The 14,846-nt window shown below is 35.6% G+C and overlaps 1 protein-coding gene across 2 annotated transcripts in view; it reads right to left on the bottom strand.

Moving 5' to 3' along the window:
• The window catches only part of TCEA1 (transcription elongation factor A1), a 32,134-nt gene extending 18,370 nt beyond the window's left edge, over positions 1 to 13,764 (bottom strand). Inside the window, exons 1-4 of one of the 2 annotated variants that reach the window (XM_074278378.1) lie at positions 13,254 to 13,380; positions 12,564 to 12,714; positions 8,326 to 8,388; positions 1,096 to 1,201 (exon numbers count right to left, since the gene is read on the bottom strand). In XM_074278378.1, the coding sequence (XP_074134479.1) occupies positions 1,096 to 1,201; positions 8,326 to 8,346 (127 nt within the window). In that variant the 5' untranslated portion in view covers positions 8,347 to 8,388; positions 12,564 to 12,714; positions 13,254 to 13,380. Of the gene's footprint in view, positions 1 to 1,095; positions 1,202 to 8,325; positions 8,389 to 12,563; positions 12,715 to 13,253; positions 13,381 to 13,421 lie in introns of those variants that run through there. The other variant, XM_074278373.1, reaches the window with a different exon arrangement.
• Between the last annotated feature and the right edge of the window lie 1,082 nt (positions 13,765 to 14,846).

Here is a 14,846-nt window from a genome sequence, read left to right on the forward strand (position 1 = left end):
TAACTCTATAAATTGATGAGGTTTATCCAATCTTTGGTCAAGTTACTCTATTAGCATAGCAATGAGAACTATATGTCTTTTCTCCCACTGACCAAAAATTTTTACTCAGTTCTCTTACTAAAAAAAAAAAAAAAAAAAGTTAATTTAAATTAGAATGAATACTTACATTTTTCAACAAAAATTAAAATATGATTACAGATGCTACAATTGAGGATAAACTTAAATAATATACAACAGTGATATGGAAATACATCTACTCTACAAAGACTTATTAGATATCTACTATGCGCTAGGCACTAGAATATAAAATTGACACCTTACTGCTCTCAAGGAACTTGCATTCTCTAGGAAATCTAACATTTATACAGATAACTATAATATAATTTGAGAGACTATTAATGACTAGGGGAAACAAAAGTTTTTTTGTAGGAGATGGCACCTTAGTTGAGACTTGAATAAAGGATTCTAAAAATTTTAAGAGGAGCAACTAGGTGGTACAATGGATAGAGCATCAGCCCTTAAATCAGAAGAATCTGAGTTCAAATTCTATCTTTCTGAAGAATCATATTCAAGATTATTATAGTAAAACAGCAGAAAAACACAAAAATAAATCTGTTATGCTTTCCAAGGGATATAAGCTTGTCTTGTAGAAAAGCATACACACTATAGTATATATCAAAATTTCAACTAATTTTTAGCAACAGATCTGATATAGGATATATACATTTATGTACAAACATATAAAACACATTTCTGCAATAAGTCAAACATGTTTTCAATTTCAAACTTGTTTTAAGAATGTCTCTAAAGTGCTTTTATTGTTCTTCCAACAACTTAGTATAAATTGATATCTTATTTTAAAGATATTTTTAAAAACTAATGTTCTTCTGACCAAGGGTTCTTCTGGCTATATACAAACGAAAAAGGTTTTTTTAATTTTTAATTTAATTTAATTTAAAATTCAGGAAGACCATCATTATAATAAAAGTGAAATCGTATTCTCTAAATTTTGAGAAAAAAAAAAAAGAAAATAGAACTCCAAAAGTCTGGACATAATAAGTCTACAAATGAGAGAAATACAAAATATTACAATACCTAGCAACTTCTTCCAGGATTTGATGAGAGACTTCGCTAATGATGTAACTTCTTCATCTGTGCTCTGCTTGCGTATAGCATTTACTGACATTCCAATTCTTGTGGACTGCAAGGCAAATCACACACACACACAACAAAACTCATTTATGCAAACTTTTGTTTATTACAAATAAAGTTTAAAATTTTACTCAAATACTACTTGCCATGTACTAATTTTCAGTTTCATGAAAGACAAAAAATGTTATTTTAAATAGATTCTATTAAACAACTGAAGCTCTTCATAAGAAACTTAACACAAATACACACACATGATTTAATTACAAATCTAATATTTTATTATAACAAATGCTGGTTTATCAAGAGATCTATCTAAAAAAATATACAAATACATATATATATATAAAATTTTAAACTGTAAGCTATGTAATTATAATGATGAGATCTAGCCCAGAGAAGAGTTGAGAAAATGACCCTCACATCTACAAAGAAAGGAGGAATACGCTCTGAGTATAAATGTAGAACTACTGTCAAACTCAGATGAGATTATGTTTGTTGGTTTAGTTAAACCGTTTTTTCCCCACCCTTTTCTCCCAAGTATTTCAAGAAATATCTCAGGGGTGGGAGAAATAGGTTTCATAATTCAGAAATTAAGGTAATGTTAAAACAAAAATTAATTATAAATAACAGTATTTGTTATGTTATCATTTCTCTATGGAAAAGGGCAGGCTGGTAGAAGTACATAAACATTATCAGCTTTTGCTAATATGTACTTCTCAGGGTCAAAAAGCACATAAACATGTAAGTTGCCTCTTCAGTACTCTTTCCCAAATCTTAGATCATAAGATCATAGGATTATAGATTGACAACTGATAGGTAGGATATTCTGGCCACCTGAGGATTAGAAAAGATTTCTTTATATGAGACTATTTTATAATAAAAAAAAGAATAGGGATGGCAAAAAACATACCTTATCAGTCACAATACTCATCATTTGGGGTTTTTTTCTACTTATTCTATAATTATGGTATGTTCTCTTAAAGTTACTCTAATCTAAGTTTAGTAACAAAACTTTAAAGGTGCTTTGAAGAATCATGCTTTAATTAAATTTAATTAATTAAATTGATTAAAATTAATTAAGATGCTTCCATCTGCCATTTTCCTTTTTTTTTTTAATTTTATTTATTATTTTTTATTTTTATTATTTTTATAATATTATCCCTTGTATTCATTTTTCCAAATTATCCCTCCCTCCCTCTACTCCCTCCCCCCCCCGATGACAGGCAATCCCATACATTTTACATGTGTTACAATATAACCTAGATACATATGTGTAAATACCATTTTCTTGTTGCACAATAAGCATTAGATTCCGAAGGTACATGTAACCTGGGCAGACAGATATTAGTGCTAACAATTTACATTCACTTCCCAGTGTTCCTTCTCTGGGTGTAGCTACCTCTGTCCATCATTGATCAACTGGAAGTGAGTTGGCTCTTCTTTATGTTGAAGATTTCCACTTCCATCAGAATATATCCTCATACAGTATTGTTGTTGAAGTGTATAGTGATCTTCTGGTTCTGCTCATTTCACTCAGCATCAGTTGATGTAAGTCTCTCCAAGCCTCTCTGTATTCCTCCTGCTGGTCATTTCTTACAGAGCAATACTATTCCATAACATTCCTATACCATAATTTACCCAACCATTCTCCAATTGATGGGCATCCATTCATCTTCCAGTTTCTAGCTACAACAAAAAGAGCTGCCACAAACATTTTGGCACATACAGGTCTCTTTCTGCTCTTTAGTATTTCTTTGGGATATAAGCCCAGTAGTAGTACTGCTGGGTCAAAGGGTATGCAGAGTTTGATAACTTTTTGGGCATAGTTCCAAATTGCTCTCCAGAATGGCTGGATTCTTTCACAACTCCACCAGCAATGTATTAGTGTCCCAGTTTTCCCACATCCCCTCCAACATTCATCATTATTTGTTCCTGTCATCTTAGCCAATCTGACAGGTGTGTAGTGGTATCTCAGAGTTGTCTTAATTTGCATTTCTCTAATCAGTAGTGATTTGGAACACTCTTTCATATGAGTGGATATAGTTTCAATTTCTTCATCTGAGAATTGTCTGTTCATATCCTTTGACCATTTATCAATTGGAGAATGGTTCGGTTTCTTATAAATTAGGGTCAGTTCTCTATATATTTTGGAAATGAGACCTTTGTCAGAACCTTTGCTTTTAAAAATATTTTCCCAATTTGTTACTTCCCTTCTAATTTTGTTTGCATTAGTATTGTTTGTAAAGAAACTTTTTAGTTTGATGTAATCAAAATCTTCTATTTTGTGATCAATAATGATCTCTAGTTCTCCTCTGGTTATAAATTCCTTCCTCCTCCACAGGTCTGAGAGGTAGACTATCCTCTTTTCCTCTAATCTATTTATTATCTCACTCTTTATGCCTAAATCATGGACCCATTTTGATCTTATCTTGGTATATGGTGTTAAGTGTGGATCCATATCTAATTTCTGCCATATTAATTTCCAGTTTTCCCAACAGTTTTTTCCAAATAATGAATTTTTATCCCTAATGTTGGTATCTTTGGGTTTGTCAAAGATTAGATTTGTTATACCATCTGCCATTTTTCAAATCTGAAAAAGCTTCAGATTATTTTTTCTCTCTCTGTAACCTCTAGTCTCCCAAATATTTCGTGTGTGTGTGTGTGCCTGTGTCTGTGTGTGTGTGCTGACTCAGATAACTATAGAAATAAAATGGAAATAACAGAAAGATAAAAATGCATAGGAATTCAAAATTAAAGAAACTGGTCCCAACAAATTGTTCACACTTTACTGTACATACAGCATTTTTTTGTTATCCTTGACCTCAGTTCCTAAAACATAGTAAACATTTCATGTTTGTTTGTTGATTTGACTTTCACTCCACATCTCATCAACTGCCAAATCCTGCTATTTCTAGCTTTCCATTTCTCACATTTTGACCCCTTCCCTCTATTCACAAACACCATCCTAGTTCAAAGCCTCATCACCTCAAGCATAGACTTTTGGGATGGCTCCCCATCTGTTTCTCAAATTTCTCTGTTCTGACTCATTCTCCATCAATATAGCTTCCCAAGTAATTTTCCTTAAGCAAGATCTGATGATCATGTCACGCCTCTACTCAAGCTAATGAGTTCTATTATGTCTAAAATCCCAGTTTTGCTTTTAAAGAGATTTATTCTCATACCAACATAGTTTTTTCAGTCACATAATTTCACCACCTCTTTTATTCTGATATGATCAAACTTGTTTTCTATTCCTCACCCCCAGCATTCCACCTCATATCTCCATGTCTTTGCACTTGTAATTCCTCATGTCTTCTAGAAATCATGCCTTCCTGATATTTACAGAATCCCTTTCTTCCTTCAAGTCACAGTTCAAGCACTGCCTTTTATATGCTGCCCTTCTTAATCCTCAGCTTCTGGTGATCTTCTCTCCTAACCTCTATTCTGCACATACTTTCATATGTATTTCTGCTTCTTCTAGGAAATATAAAGTCTTTGAATTTGGTTTTTTTCATTCTTTGTATGTGTATGCTTAAAGCCGTAAGCAACTAATTGGTTCAGTGAATAGTCCCAGACCTGTAGTCTTCTTAAGTTCAAATCTGATCTTAGACATTTACTAACTATATAACCCTGGACAAATCACTTAACCCTTTTTCCCACCTGCAAAATGAACTAGAGAAGGAAATGGCAAACCACTCCAGTATCTCTGTCAAGAAAACCCCAAATGGAATAACAAAAAGTCAGATACAACTGAACAAAAACAAAATTCAACACTATAAGAACAGATACATATTAAGGTTAATAAAGCTTTCTGACTGAAGTATATACTATTAGGTATCATACCTGTTATATAGAAGCTGACAAGCTACATAAGCATTTATATCCAAGGTGTCAAAAATGTGTAAGTCACACGTGACCCACAATATTACCAAAAGCCAACCAAACAAGATTAAAATGTAACTAGAAAAATATTTAACAAAATAAATAAAAATGCAATAAAATATAGATAATGTTACTATGTAGTTTTCTAAGTTAATATGCAACATGTAGGGTTCAGTGGCTCCTTTTTTATTTGAGTTTGCCACCATAGATCTACACAATACACATATGAAAAGACAGCATTTTATGAAGAAAAAAATTTTTTTGACTTAGGATCTCACAACAGCTATCTTGCCCAAATCAAATCTATAAATCATTGGCCAATTAATATAGCAAATGCAAACTAACAGAGAGCAAAGAGGTTTAGGTGGAATACTATCACTATTACTACTTCTGATAATAATAGCAGTTACATAGCACTTTTTGGTAAATATTTTCTCATTTTATCTTCCAACACAACCATGAGATCTGGGTGCTATTATTATACCTAGCTAAAGGATAAGGGAATGAAGGCTGAAAGAGGCTAAATGATTTGCCCACAATCGTATGACTATGTTGATGGCTAAATTTCAAATCCTATTTTCCTGATTCCAAATAAAACAACATATTCACTGTACCACCTCGATGCCTCAATAATCTGGGTTAATCAGGAAATAATTTTAAAAGGAAGGAAGAAATAATTTAAGCTACAAAACTTGTTTTGAGGAAACAATTTTCAGATGAAGAAATTAAAACCATTTACACTTATATTAAGAAATGATCTAAATCACTATTGATTGGAGAAATGCACATTAAGAACTCTGAGGAACCACTTCTCATATTGGCTAAGAAGACAGGAAAAGATGATAAATACTGGAAGGGATGTAGGAAAACTGGGACATTAATGCATTGTTGGTGCAGTTGTGAAATGATCCAACCACCCTGGTGAACAATTTGAAACTATGCCCAAATTGTGCATATCCTTTAATGCAGAAGTGTTACTGTAGTGTTATTATAGTAGTCCCAAAGAAATCTAAAAGAAAGGGACCTACAAGTGCAGAAATTTTTGTAGTGGCAAAGAACTGGAAATTGAGTAGATGCCTATCAACTGGGAAATGGCTGAATAGTTATGGTAAATGAATATAATGGATATTATTGTTCTGTAAGAAAAGATAAGCAAAGTTATTTCAGGAAAGGCTTACACGAACGGATGCTAAATAAATAAGCAAGAACCAAGAGAACACTGTACATAGTAACAGCAAGATTATGTGATAATCAACTATGATAGACTTAGCTCTTCTCAGTAATGTGATGATCCAGGATAATCCCAATAAATTACCCCAATTATCCCGATTTTGGGGGATAGAAAATGATATCCATGTCCAGAGAGAGCTACTATGGACATTGAAAGTGGATCTAACACCACTACACACCTGTCAGATTGGCTAAGATGACAGAAAATAATGATGAATGTTGGAGGGGATGTGGGAAAACTGGGACACTGATGCATTATTAGTGGAGTTGTGAAAGAATTCAACCATTCTGGAGAGCAACCTGGAATTATGCCCAAAAAGTTATCAAACTTTGATCCAGCAGTGCTACTACTGGGCTTATATCCCAAAGAAATACTAAAGAGCAGAAAGAGACCTGTATGTGCCAAAATGTTTGTGGCAGCTCTTTTTGTAAAGTGGCTAGAAACTGGAAAATGAATGGATGCCCATCAATTGGAGAATGGTTGAGTAAATTATGGTATAGGAATGTTATGGAATAGTATTGCTCTGTAAGAAATGATCAGCAGGATAAATACAGAGAGGCTCGGAGAGACTTACATGAACTGATGCTGAGTGAAATGAGCAGAACCAGGAGATCACTATACACTTCAACAACAATATTGTATAAAAATATATTCTGATTGAAATGGATATCTTCAACATAAAGAAGATCTAATTCACTTCCAATTGATCAATGATGGACAGAAACAGCTACACCCAAAGAAGGAACACTGGGAATTGAATGTAAACTGTTTGCACTATTGTCTTTCTACCCAGGTTACTTATACCTTCAGAATCCAATTCTTACCGGCAACAAGGAATTTGGTTTTACACACATATATTTTATCTAGGTTATACTGTAACACATTTAATATATATGGGATTGCCTGTCATCTAGGGGAGGGAGTAGAGGGAAGGAGGGAGGGGAAAATTTGGAAAAATGAATACAAGGGATAATGTTGTAAAAAAAAAAAATTACTCATGCATACGTACTACTGTCAAAAAAAATTATAATTATAAAATTAATTAAAAAAAAAAAAAGAAAACTATCTTTACTTTTATTTGGAAAAATAAAAGGCACTCAAGGGGGGGAAAAATTTAGTTTTGAAGGATCTAGAATAACTAAATAGCAAGCAAGAAAGTATTTGAGAGGGAATGCCCTAAGGAAAATATAAAAGAAAGAACAATTTACACGCTTATTTTTGTAAATTCTTCACAATTCTTCACTTAATTATTTCACATTCACTGAATAATCATGTCCAAGGTACTGTGTGTCATGTTATACAGGATATACAGGTTATTACAATATGATCATAGCCGAAGACAACCTACTTGAGGAAATAAGACATGAATTTTACAACTGAAGCCCAGAGAGGTCCCACAAAGTATAAGTAACAAGCACCTGAGACTTAAAACTTATAATTCTTTCAACTATTTGAAACTGCCTCTTAGGCACTAGCTTTCATCTAGTCACAGGAAAAGGATGAATAGGAAGAACTCCTGGCAAAGAAATATATGTCCCAGAAAAAACAAAAAACAAAAACAAAAAACAACAACAACAACAACAACAACAACAACAACAACAACAACAACAAAAAAAACAAAAAAACAAAAAAAAAAAACCTGGCTATATGTGTTTAATTCCTTCTGAATCTATCAAAATCCCTCCTATGACCCCCAAATGATAGGTATGAATATAAAGTTGATCATCAATGTTAATAACATACTTATTCCTCCCCTATCCCTTTACATTTTTAATTTCTTGAAAATGAACAACTTAATTCAAATTTAAGCTAATTCTTAGATCCAAAGTAAATTTATGACTATTTTAGGTTATCTTAAATTTTCAAATGTCATTAAATAGCAAATTGCATTATTATAGTATAAAAAAAAAAAATCTACAAAAAACTTCCATCAGTAGTGAGTATTTATAGCACTGTGGTTCATTTGTTTAAGCATTAATGTATGCTTTAATATTTTATGAAGTCCTGTATTCTCATTAATGATATACCTGCAATATCAATAATACCTACAATGAACATACCTGCAATAATTCCAGAGTCATGGGAATATTTTTAAGTTCCTTTAGTAAATCCAGTGCCCCAGCCTACAAAACAAAATTATTCAAAATATTTAGTCACATTTTAATATTGTAAAAAACAAACTAGAAAAAAACTTTTAGTATGTTTTCCTAGCCATGATCCCATTATTCCATTTATTCATACTAAGGTTAAAAAAGATGGGATGCACTGCTTATGATTGATTGAGTAGATACAGGGGATTTGGCAGGGTGGGGAAAAAAAATAAGTCATTGAAGAGAACCTAAGGAAGAGAATATGGAAGGGATAAATAATAAGACAAGTTAAAAATCCAAATCACCACAGAGAAAAAGAAAAGAAGCACATATTATAGTACCTACTATGTTGTCAGGTATTATGCTAAGTACTTTATAAATTATCATCTCATTTGATCCTCACAGCAATCTAGAGTGAGGTGGCATTATTATCCCCATTTTTCAACTGAGGAAACCAAAGCAGAAGTAATTTACCCAGGTTGTATAACACAGCTAGCATCTAAGGCTGAATATGAACCCAGGTCTTCCTGACTCCAAGCCTGGCACTGTATCTACTGTCCCATCAGACTACTTCTAATAACATATAACATTATCATATGATTCCCCAAATCCCATCTGGTCACTAATCCACACACAAAAAAAGCAAGGAAACACCAATCAGTTCTTTTCACACCAAATAGTCAATATATCAGATTTCTTTTAAGGAATATTCTATTGCTTAAAGACAATACAATGTGTAAGTATATTATCAATTATCACCCCTCTACACTTCTCTCAAAATCCGTTTTAATGGAATTGTCTTTGCCCTGCCAAGATTATACAAAAAATTTAATATATACCTTTCCCTACTTCAGAAATATTATTGCATTAAGAAACAGCTCTATCAACCTCTGATAAATGAGTCTCCTATAAATGATCTATAAATTAAAACTCACACTAAACATATCACATACATTCTTATCAATGTGACTACTTCAACCAGATTACACAGCATCCTGTGTGATTTTTTTTTTTTGGGGGGGAGGGCGCTACTATTTCTGTGGATTTGATAAACAATAAAACTTATATGTGGTCTATGACTAAACTTAAGCTATATGTTTTTGGTTACCTGGAAAATTGAGGTTATTTAAAAAAAAAAAAAAAACCAACTTGTACCTTCCAGAAATTTCAGGAGATAACTAATAGAGCAGCCTTCCCTCCCATTTTTGGCAGTTATCACAGATTAAAAAAAGAATTTAAAATACTGTAATTTGTATATATTCCTGAGTTAGCTGGAAATGATAGTGATTTATAGCTTCAAGATTCAATCTTTTCAAATTGAGATTAAAAATGCTTATTTGTCATGTTTATTTGAATTAAAACTATATTTTGCATTTAACTGACATTGAAAAACTAAAATCAAAGAAGCTAGATTTAACATAGACTCTATTAAATTACAGCATCTACTACTGTAATGATGCAAGAGGAAGAAAGAATCTGTTTAATTTCAAAGCCAAAATTAGTTCACAGTACAAGTGAAAGCTGGACAGGAGGGCTAACAGAGATTCATTAATACTTTAATATGGAACTTTAAGACTTTATTATGAAACAAGATAATCTCTTATATTACTTAGTTCAGATGGATAATTCAGAAAAGGCTCAGTGCAACACATCTATAATATAGCAAGAAGGATTAGCATGTTGCTAAGACAAAATGGTTAGAAGTCATAAAGAAATCAACTAAGACACAATTTTAGGTCATCAGGTTCCTGAAATAATTGATAAAAAGGACTACCTTACCTAGTAGAAAATTTAATTTGTAATAAAGCTTAAAAACCTAACTATTCTTAGAATAGAAACTGATTTCAAATTACCTTGTTTCACGTAATCAAATTGCTTAATTTTTTTATATAACATTCTATGCATAACTGGGAAGAAGGGATGCCTTTTATTCACTTAGACCAAAAGTTGAAAAAGGAAAAACCTTTTTGATAAATACAGTAGCTATACACTTTTAAATAGTCTATATTTAGTATAATGAATTTATGACTAAATCCAGAAACATCAAACTTCAATTACTCCTGATGAAATTCAATACCATTTGGGCTGATATTGAGGAAACCCTCAGAAACTATCTTCAAAACTATAATTAAGTTCTTTCCTTACTCATCCTTTCCTTCTTTCCAAAGCTCCAAATAAAACAATCTAAACCCTCTTTAGGGTCTCCATATTTGCCATTTGTTGGCAAAATATAATCAATGTCATCAGATGATAACAGAATTGGCTCCTGAATTATGACAATAACCATTAGTACCTAAAGGTACTCAAAAGGAACACTGATATGAGAGTAAGTTGTCTCTAAGCTTGTTTTTACCTGTTCAAGGAAAGATTGTCTACCAAAGGCAATGAAGCATGCAGAATTCAATCCTCTCATTTCAGAGCTGAGGAAATTGAGGAACATATTATGCTTAACTGTCTTAGGAAGGATTTGAAACAAGACTGAACTACCATTTGTCTGTTGCCTGGAAAGATTTACATGAACTGATGCTGAGTGAAACAAGCAGAATCAGGAAAACATTATACACAACAGCAAGACTATAAGGATCAACTATGATAAATTTGGTTCTTTTCAGCAATTCAGTGATCCAAGACAATTCCAATAAACTTTAGATGGAAAATACCAACCGAATTCAGAGACAGAACTATAGAGACTGAATATAAATCAATACATGCCATGTTCACTTTTTTTCTTTTTTCCTTGTGGTTTTTTCCTTTTCTTCAGATTTTTCTCTCTCAACATGATTTATTTGGAAATATGTAAAAAGAATGTACATGTTTAAACCAAACAAATATTGTTTTACATCTAAAAATTTTTTGTTACCTAGACTCCACGTTCCTTCACTTCCCCCCAAAAAAGGCACCAAGGTTCTCTTCCAATATCATAGATTAGGGGTAATATGAAGTAGATTTTCAAATCTAATCACCAAACCCTTTAAGTTTTAACTTAAATACAGGCTAGTTCACACTTGAAAAAAATTGCTCTGTAATTTCTGACAACTGGTCTTTAGGCCTTTGCCTAAAAACTTGGGGGGTTGGAGGTGGTAAATCCCTCTCTCCAAGCAGTATTATTTCCAAAATAGTGAATTCAACTTGACATCAGCAAGACCTTGGTTCAAATCCTGCCACAGTGTGACCCTGGTCAAGTCAATGAACCTTTGTGCCTCAATTTACTGATCTTTAAAATAAGATGACTGAATATCATGGCCTCTATTGCCCGTTTCATTTTTTTTTAATTAGAGTAGCCATATTTTCTCTCTTCCTCTTCATTTTTGATTTGGAAAAAAAATAATTCCACTTAAGAGACGAACAAATAGAAGGAAATTTTACAAGACTAAAAATGAATTTCATAGAATGTAAACTAAAGAAGGTAGGTGTCATGATGGAAAGTTTCCTAAAATTGACAAATTCCAAGTGAGAGAAAATGTTAAGTACAGGTAAAAAGGAAAGAACTAGATCTCAGAAAACTACTTTCCTCATACAAGTGACATCTCAGTAACTACCAAAGCAGTAATCCTAATGTTGATTGGGAAAGAACAGATGATATCACCCTCTAGATGTAGTGATTCAGATTAAAGATAATGTAGGGAGAACTAGGGTATTAATTGTTAACTTTTGGTAAACGTAGTCACCTAAACTGTTTGGCAAGTACAAAAAAAGTTCACCATGAACCCTAGAGGAATGAGAAAAGTTCACTATCGTTATCAATAACAACAGGTTTTCAGTTTATCTTTCACGTATATAATCTCTTTTGAGCAGGGATGGATAAAGTTACAAAAAAAATGGATTTAGTCAGTGAATTTATCTACAAGGCTTTATCTTGCTTTTATCTTTAAAAAATTAATCAATAAACATTTATTATGTACCTGCCAGGAACTGAATACCTCTGAACAACACGTGAACTACATCTCCTTTACAAAGACTGCGTCACTAGTTAGGCATGGACCAAGAACTCTTAGCCCGGGATCCACGAACTTTTTTTTAATACACTATTTCAATACAAAAATTTTTCCCCATGCATTTTAGTAGGAAATAACGTTCTTTTTATTTATGTACTGTACTTGATAGTGAAACAAAGTTATAAAAAGTAGGCACCCAAGATGTCCACGACACACCAAAAAGTTTGAAACCCCTCATAAAGAGGGAAAAAGCAAGACAATGTAGCCTCTTACCTGTCCGGGCCTACTTTAGGATCGAAGAGCGAAGGGGAAGGGGGGAGGGGAAGAGTGTGAAAAAGAATGGGAGTCAAAGTGTGGGCGCTCGCGTGTCAGTGTGAGGCGTACAACACCAGCCTCTCAATCGCAGGTAGTCAGTCGCCAGGCTCTAATTGGAAAAGGGATGAGAATACCCTTTGTGGCCGCTCAGCAAACGCTGTCACTCAAGTATGATTTTTTTTTTTAATTAAAAGTCAAGCTAAGAGACTTAGTGGCTCCAGAATTACGGCTTTAGTTTCCTTTACTTCCTCCACACAAAAGCCTCCCTCCCTTTCTCCCCGTTTCTCGCTCTCCCCCGGGTTTCTTTCTCTAGAGTTTCTATTCCTAAATAAAACTTCAGAACAATCCCGGAACCACACACGTAGAGCGGTCCCTCGGGGCGCGGAGGGGCGGCGCAGGGAGATCTAGGAGGTAGGCGCTTTCACGTGCCACGCAGGGCAGCCCTAACTACTTAGGGTTCCGCCAAGGCTCAGCCTTCTCCTCGCCCGGCGGGAGACCCCGGGCTCGGATTCTACAGGCCCCGCCCCCACCCAGAACCGGCCCGAAGCCGTTCATGCTTCCCGGCGTTCTCCTGGAGCAAGGGAGCCTTCATCGTCTCCCCGCCACTCCCCGGCCTCATCTCCTTGATTAGGGGAGCAAGGCCCGGACCGAGGCCGAAACGGAGCAGCTGGAATAGCTCGGATCCTCTTCCCCCGCGGCCGCCCAGCGCGAGCTAGCCCGGACGTCGGAGCGCGCGCTTCCTCTTGCCGACCCCACCCGCGCACCCCCCCATCCGGCGCTCGATTCTCGCGCGCCTTCTCCGCCTGCCTCGCTTACCGCGTTCTTCTTCTGCACCATCTTATCCATCTTCTTGGCTATACGAATGATCTCGTCCTCCATGGCTCCGGCGGTTTTGCAACCCCACTCCCCCCACACACACCCCGTGGGGACGGGACGCGGGAGAAGCGGGGGCAAAAGGGTGATGTCAAAAGAGTAAGCGTGGGAAAGATAAGCAGGAGTCCCAGAATTTCACGCAAAGAAGAGCCACACACCGAGAACCAAGGCCCAGGCCCCCCTCAGCAACAAATAAAGACCGGGCGTCGGTGCCTGCTCCTCCCAGGCGCAGACAGCGTCAATCAATCCATTGGCGACGCTGGGCAGGCAGCACTAATCAACCCCCGATAACCGAAGGGAAGGCGGAGCTTGAGGCGCTCCAAAAGGCGGAAATGGTGGCCGCTGCAACCCAGCCCTGTACTCCTGCGTACAGGGGGCTGACGGCGTTGAAAATAACCCGCCTAAAAAGGCCAACCGAAAAACTCAAACTTAATGGACGAAGTGAAAAGACTAAAGTACGTGGATGAGAAGGGACGCTTGTTTAAAAAAAAAAAAAAGTAGGGGGGCCGGGGAAGAAAGCATGAAAGCCCATTCACCCCTTAGGCTCCGCTATTCCAATTCAGGACTCATTCCTGCCTAAACTTAAATCTCTCTCCACCGTTTCCCCTGTTGCTTCTTTGGTGCTTTTGGTGCCCACCGCCCCTGCGGCCAACTCAAGACACCCGAATAAAATTTATCTTCTCCCTCCGAAATTCTTTAGCTTTTTTGGTATTCCTTAGCTTTCTTCAGGGCTGTCAGAGGAAGCCCTCCCGTCCGGCTCCCCCACCTACTTTTCTAGCACTTTTTACGTATTACTGCGAAGGCCATTCCTTCGCCCTGTTTTTGGATGCATTCATAAAAACTGCAGTCCCTTTCCTCACCCTCATGTCAGTTAATGATCACCTCTTCTCACCTGTCTAACCTTCTGTCCACAAAGGCTACCATACTCTTACCCACACTTAAAAGCTTTTTTTTTTTTTTTTTTTTCCCACTAATGAACCCTCCCAAGATATCCTGGGGTTTATTGGCTAGATTTAAGGACCTTGCCTTAAATTAAAACCACTCACATCCTCATTGATTGGTTATCAATAGGTCATAGGCCTAGCCTCGTTGGGTTAATGTTTGGGTTCTTATTGACTCTGATTGAATATAAATAGCAATCATTTCTGTGACCAAATCCCTTTTTCCAGATTTTGATTCTCTGCCTCAAAAGTAACAACTTTTATCACAGAATGTGTGTGGCCTCATTCAAACTGAGACCCCAGGAAGACATCAGCTTAAAAAGGCAAAGATCTCCCACTGCATCCAGGGCTACTTGTGTAGTCCTGATCTATATCTGGACATTGGACCCAGATGGTTCTGAAAGGGAAAGTGAGTCAGGTGACCTTG

Source organism: Sminthopsis crassicaudata, chromosome 1 (assembly GCF_048593235.1).
Source record: "Sminthopsis crassicaudata isolate SCR6 chromosome 1, ASM4859323v1, whole genome shotgun sequence".
NCBI lineage: Eukaryota > Metazoa > Chordata > Mammalia > Dasyuromorphia > Dasyuridae > Sminthopsis > Sminthopsis crassicaudata.